Source organism: Muntiacus reevesi, chromosome 3, assembly GCF_963930625.1.
Source record: "Muntiacus reevesi chromosome 3, mMunRee1.1, whole genome shotgun sequence".
Taxonomy (NCBI): Eukaryota; Metazoa; Chordata; class Mammalia; order Artiodactyla; family Cervidae; genus Muntiacus; species Muntiacus reevesi.
In genome coordinates, this window is record NC_089251.1 from 176,435,693 (window position 1) to 176,441,692 (window position 6,000).

The 6,000-nt window shown below is 44.6% G+C and overlaps 1 protein-coding gene across 5 annotated transcripts in view; it reads left to right on the forward strand.

Annotated features, from left to right (window-relative positions):
- The window catches only part of EPM2A (EPM2A glucan phosphatase, laforin), a 102,959-nt gene extending 99,709 nt beyond the window's left edge, over positions 1-3,250 (forward strand). For all 5 annotated transcript variants that reach the window (XM_065931196.1, XM_065931199.1, XM_065931195.1 and 2 more), the window contains one exon: positions 695-3,250. In XM_065931196.1, the coding sequence (XP_065787268.1) occupies positions 695-972 (278 nt within the window). In that variant the 3' untranslated portion in view covers positions 973-3,250. The remainder of the gene's footprint in view (positions 1-694) is intronic.
- Positions 3,251-6,000: the final 2,750 nt, after the last annotated feature.

A 6,000-nucleotide genomic window follows, 5' to 3' on the forward strand; every position in this document is an offset into this window, starting at 1 on the left:
CTCTGTCCATGGGAATCCTCAGGCAAGAATACTGGAGTGGGTTGTCATTTCCTTCTCCCAGGGATCTTCCTGACCCAGGTCTCCTGTGTTGCAGGCGGATTCTTGACTGCTGAGCTACCAGGGAAGCCCCAATACACACTGTCATCAGAAGGGATACATGAATGACTGGCCATCCCACCTGTGTCAATTAACAAGTTAGCCATTCCCCTGGACAAATCAAAATTAGCTTATGTCCAAGATGAGGCAGATGGACTCCTTTAACCAGTACAGACTAATTCTGTTTTGCGTTTACCTGGAAGATCCTATTGGATTAAAGGAAATTCAGGTGATGGGGTCTGTGAACTTCTCTTTGAAATCCTTTAAACCTCTGTCCAGACCCCTCTTATAGATGAAAGGACCCATGCTTTTCAGGCCAGGCGCTAGTGAAATTCCCTTTAAAGGGAGGTTTGCAGGGATGCAGGCTCACTCAAAAGAGCAGCAAAATCCAGGGACAATTCAGATCTGACCTACTGCCTCCCGGCTGCTCTTTCCACTTGGTGATGAGCAGGTTCTGCGATCGGCTCACCTTTTCCTTCTACACAAAGGAGGGAGGCTAGCTCCGCCACGCGCGCCTCTCCCGCCGCAGGAGTGACTGTTCGGGCGGCCCGGGGTGGCTCCGGTCTCACCCGGCTCTTCTGTGCTCTCTGTACCGCAGGCCGCGTCCAGATGCTGCCGCAGGCGGTGTGTCTCCTCCACGCGCTGCTGGAGAAGGGCCACACGGTGTACGTGCACTGCAACGCCGGCGTGGGGCGCTCCACGGCCGCCGTGTGCGGCTGGCTCCAGTACGTGCGGGGCTGGAGCCGCAGGAAGGTGCAGTATTTCCTCGTGGCCAAGAGGCCGGCGGTGTACATCGACGAAGAAGCCCTGGCCCGCGCAGAGGAAGACTTTTATCAGAAGTTCGGGAAGATGCGGTCTTCCGTGTGCGGTGTGTAGGGCGATGATGGAGCCGCCTCCCTCCCTCCGGGTTTCCTTAGGAAGCCTGGACTGATGCTAGTTACTGACCTAGAAGCCAAGATTCTTCCTCGGCTGGAAAGCCGGGTCCTGCCCACCCCACTCCCCCCACCCCCCAAGCCCGACCCGCCTTCTTTAGTCTGGGGCTGACTTTCGGCCCTGCTTTGGTTGAACTGGATCTTCTTTGAAATATTTTGCAAAGGGTGCCGTGACTGACCCCGAGAAAAGTCCACGAGCCGTTGGGCTGTGCGGTGCGGTTCCAGCATCAGACGGAAAGGGGACGGGCCCAGGTCTGCGCCGGCGGGCAGATGGCCCCTAATGCAGGGCCAGTGCGTTGCTGGCCTGTGAACGCACCGCTGCTCTGGCTTGTGACTTGGCAGGCAGAAGAAAAGTTAGGGAGTTAACCTAGATGTCGTCACTGTGTGATCACACACACACACACACACACACACACACACACACACACACACACACACACACACACACACAGCTCTGCTGAACTGAAGGGGATTATTGGCAGGCAGAAGTAAAGTTAGGGAGTTAACCTAGATGTCGTCACTGTGTGATCACACACACACACACACACACACACACAGCTCTGCTGAACTGAAGGGGATTATAAAGGAAGAATTGGTCAGTTGGCCAGAGAATAGAGTGGATGCGAGCCTGGACTCGCATCTCCCATAAGGGAGAGCCCCATATGATCCAAAGCAATGACTTTCTAGTCTTTTGTTGTTGCATCCTACTTGGGAGTTGTTAAAACATGTTCCAAAGCCTCACCTTCCTTCTGTATGCACAGTCCAGTGTGATGACCTCAGTACTGTTACTATCTTTATGTGTTTTCGCTGAGGCTCTGTGAGCAGAACTAGGGTGCCCGGGTCTCGAGGCTGGTCAGGGATGAGCTGGAGTTTATCACCCAGGTTTGTTTGACTCAGGGTTGTGAAAAGCACAACACCTGTGGTGTTGCCGGCACACTTTGGTGAGTTCAGCCTCTCCCAGTGGAAGGTCAGTTTGTCTGCAGCAGTTTCTAGAGTGGGAAATGGAGCAGTGTTCTGACAGTCAGCATAGAATTCAGGAAAGTTAGTTATCCTCGTTTAAACCACAGTGGGCCATCTCCAGGTGGGAGTGGCCCGAGCCATAGGTTGCTCACAAGAGGAGCTGTGTTCCCAGAAGAGCCCCAAGTGCCAAAGTCCATAGTTAATTGTTTCACAGATTAGGGGGGATCCTGGATTACCCTCAGTTTAATGCAAAACAGTTACTGTGCCTCCCGACAGTGCAATTCACTATCTGGGGCTCTATAAGAAATTCAGATTAATAAGATTTTGCCTTCTAAAAGCTCACAGCCTAGAAGCATCCCTGTGTTCAATCAGGTGCCCTGCAGGATTGAACTAGTAATGATTGGCTGATATGGGAAAGGGGAAAAAAGTTTTATTGGGTGCCTCTTATGTGCTGGATGCTTTACAATCTTATGTAATGTGATCTTCATGGTACCCCAAGTGGAAGGTTTTTATTATCTGTTATAGAGATGAGGAAACTAAGACTCACAGAGATGAAATCAACTGTCCTCAGTCATGTGGTGAATAAATAGATGAAATATGATAAGGTTTGTTTGACTCAGAGCTGTACTTTTTTCTGTTAACCTACAATGCTTATTTATTTTTCTGCTCCTTCTTTTCTTCCATAAATATTTATTGATAGCTGTGAGAGAGTCTGATTTAGGAAGTATGGGGGAGAGAAGGACGAAAGGTGAGTTCCAGTGGAATTCAGAGAAGGGAGAGGTGTCCTGTAACTGGGACTCAGAGGAAATGGTTTCATTTGAGCAGAGAAGGCTAGGCAGGACAAATGTATCCTATGATTTTCAGAGTAAAATTTGTAAGCTAGGATTATATAATGTGAAGACCAGCTCTCTTGCTAAAAACAAGTAGAAATAACTACTGTGTTCAAGTAACCCATTTATAGTCACAACGTGTTTGATAAAATTTAACCTTAAAAATGGAATATTTCTAATTATATAAGTGTGTGTGTGTGTGTGTGTGTGTGTGTGTGAATTTCTTTAATGTCTAGGAAGTCCAGCTATGTAACTTCCACTATAGAAAGACATTTTTGGGGGTAGATTTTTTCCTTTTTTGCTTTGATAGACAAAATCAGTTTAGGACTATTAAAAAATGTTTTGGAACAACTTTCCTTCCTCAATGAATGGGATGTCCAATGTATTTAAAAATCACCTGGAACTTTTGCTAAATAAAAGCATTAAAAATGACCTCTGTGTACAGGATTTTTAAAATGTTTCTAACTTAGTCTGAAATCTCGAAGAACAAACTGTTTCCTTATTTGAAAAAGAGGCAATTGGCTGAGCTAAATTGTTTTCTTCTTATCACTCTCACTTTCTCATTAGCTGATCAAAATGGGCAGTTACAGGACAAAAGAAAGTCAAAGGTGAGGACACCACAAAGATGTGACGATGGAAAGCTCAAGGATGTGTCAGAAAATCAAAGTGATGTTGTGCCATTAGCTGCTTGTCACTGGCATTAACAAAACTTTTCAGTCACACATTTTTCAAAGAAAATCATAGCATCTCACCCAGGGTAAAGAAATGTCCAAATAAGTTTATTTTCGAAACATTTTCCTTTAATTATTTTGTGTGCTAATGTTAGGAAAAATTAAAAAAAAGAAACACACTCTTTTGATTAACATTAAGGTATGGGCAAAAACCATTTGGTTTGACCATTTTAAGAAAAAATGATGAAAAAATGTGGTTAGGATTTTGGAAACTATAGGAAGTAATGAAGGGGGGAAAATTGAAGATGAGCTCACTAGGAAATGAGAAATTGCCACACATGAAAAAATACTGAATAACTAAACAGAGTCAGTTTGATCAGAAGTTAGAACTGAAAATATCTTTGGAGATAATCTAGTTTAATTCCTTTATTTTACAGAGGATCGAACTCAGAGACCTCAAATGACTCTTCCTGCAGCAAAAAATATTAATTGAGGACCGGTGGAAAGGGATGAGCTAGAAAGATAGGTCAGGAGATTTATTGCCGTGTTGATGGGTTGTAGGAGAGTTCATGGGAGTGAAAGTAGACATTGTTATTAGTGGGGAAGAATTGGTGGGAGGATAAATGGAACCTGGAGTAAGTGGAAGAGAAATGGCTAAAATGAGAAAAAGCAAAGGACAGCAAAATGTCCAAAAGAAGAAAAAGCAGGTGTTTTCTTTTATAACAACACTACTGGGGAGATTGAGAAGGAAGATGTGAATGTAGAAATGGGGGTGTGTGTGTGGCTAGGGTCAAAGTTATATTCCCTGGATAGAGAGTCATGCTAAGCATCCATCTACTTCTCTATGAGACTAGATGACAGTAGGAAAAGGGATCAGCTTGCTGTAGTGTGTTGACCAAATAGAGGGGTGGGATGCACAGTGGCTTGCTGGGAAAAAAGAGAAAATCTGATAGGAGATGGATTAAGAATAAAAAGAGAAGGGCTGGTGAAACTACCTCTCATTACAACAAAAATAATGGCAATGATAATAAAAGGAAGAGGAAAAACAACAGTGACAACTTTGCTCCTTCATTCCCCAAACCATTACTCAAGTCTTCCCTAATCCGGTTAATATAAATAAGCTTGCAGAGTCTCAGGTTCAGACCTCAGTTGAATTAAGTCATTCTTGTTTTTTGTTTTCTTTTTTTTTTTTTTCTATTCCAGGTTTCCATTTTTATTGATCTGATTGCTGAGAAACCTTGGTGGTATTAAGTCATTTTTCACCCCATTCTTCCTTTCAAACCTCACATTTAATCCATCAGGAAAACCTGTCACCTCTCCTGTCGAAATATCTATATAACCTGACTATGTTTACCTTCTCCCTCAAACAACCCTAGGTAGAGCCATCGTGATCTGTAGACAGGACTTCAGAAACAGCCTCCTACCTGATCTCCATCCCCGTGTCTCACCTTGCCTGTCCGTGGCCAGGGCGATCCTATAAAATGTATGTCAGATCATAACACTCCCATGCTCAAAACCTCCAGTGTCTTGACCTGTCACTCAGAATAAAAGGACCTCCACAAGCTGGTCCCCTGTTATGTCTCTGACCTAGCCTCCTACTGCTTTCCGCCTCACTCTGCTCTACCCACATCGGCCGTCTTGCTCCTTGATTATTCCGTGTAGACTCCTACTTCAGGGTGCTTGCACTTACTCTTCTCTCTGCCCGGAGTGGTCTTTTTCCTTGAATGCACAGAGCTCACTCCCATCCCTCCTCCAGCAATGCCTTTCTGCACCACCCTGCTAAAATCACCATATCCAATCCCAGACCTCCCCCTCCTCATTCTCTGCTTCATTTTTCTTCATGGAACTTACTACTGGCTGGTATATATCACATCATTTGCTTATCTGTCTTATTGTCTGCATCCTCTTACTACAAATGCAAAAACCATAAAGCCCAAAATTTGGATTCGTTTTGTTTGGTGATGTACTTGCAGTGCCTGTGATGGAGCTTGGTGTGGTTTGATGAGTTAAGGCCGAGAGGAGCTAGTAACTATTGAGAGCATATGTGGTCCATGTACTTGTCTCCAAGTGCTTTACATGTATGAGCATGTTTCATCTTCCCAGCAAATCCTATGAGGTAAATATTATTACTATCCCCATTTTACAGATAGGAAATCTAGAGCCGCAGAGAAAATGTGGACTTATTCTAACGCAAGCAGGACAGTTTCACTCGTTTGGTGGTGTTTCGGCTCAGTTGTTAAGTCGTGTCTGACTCTTTGCAATCCCATGGACTGTAGCCCTCTAGGCTCATCAGTCCATGGGATTTCCCAGGCAAGAATACTGGAGTGGGTTGCCATTTCCTTTTCCAGGTGATCTTCCTGGCCCAGCAATTGAACCTGGGTCTCTTTCACTGGCAGGAGGATTCTTTACTCTGAGCCATCAAGGAAGACCCTTGGACCAAGTTTTGTTTTTGTTTTTTTTAACACCAAAAACATTTTGTATTTTATTCAAAACCCAAACACAAAACACATT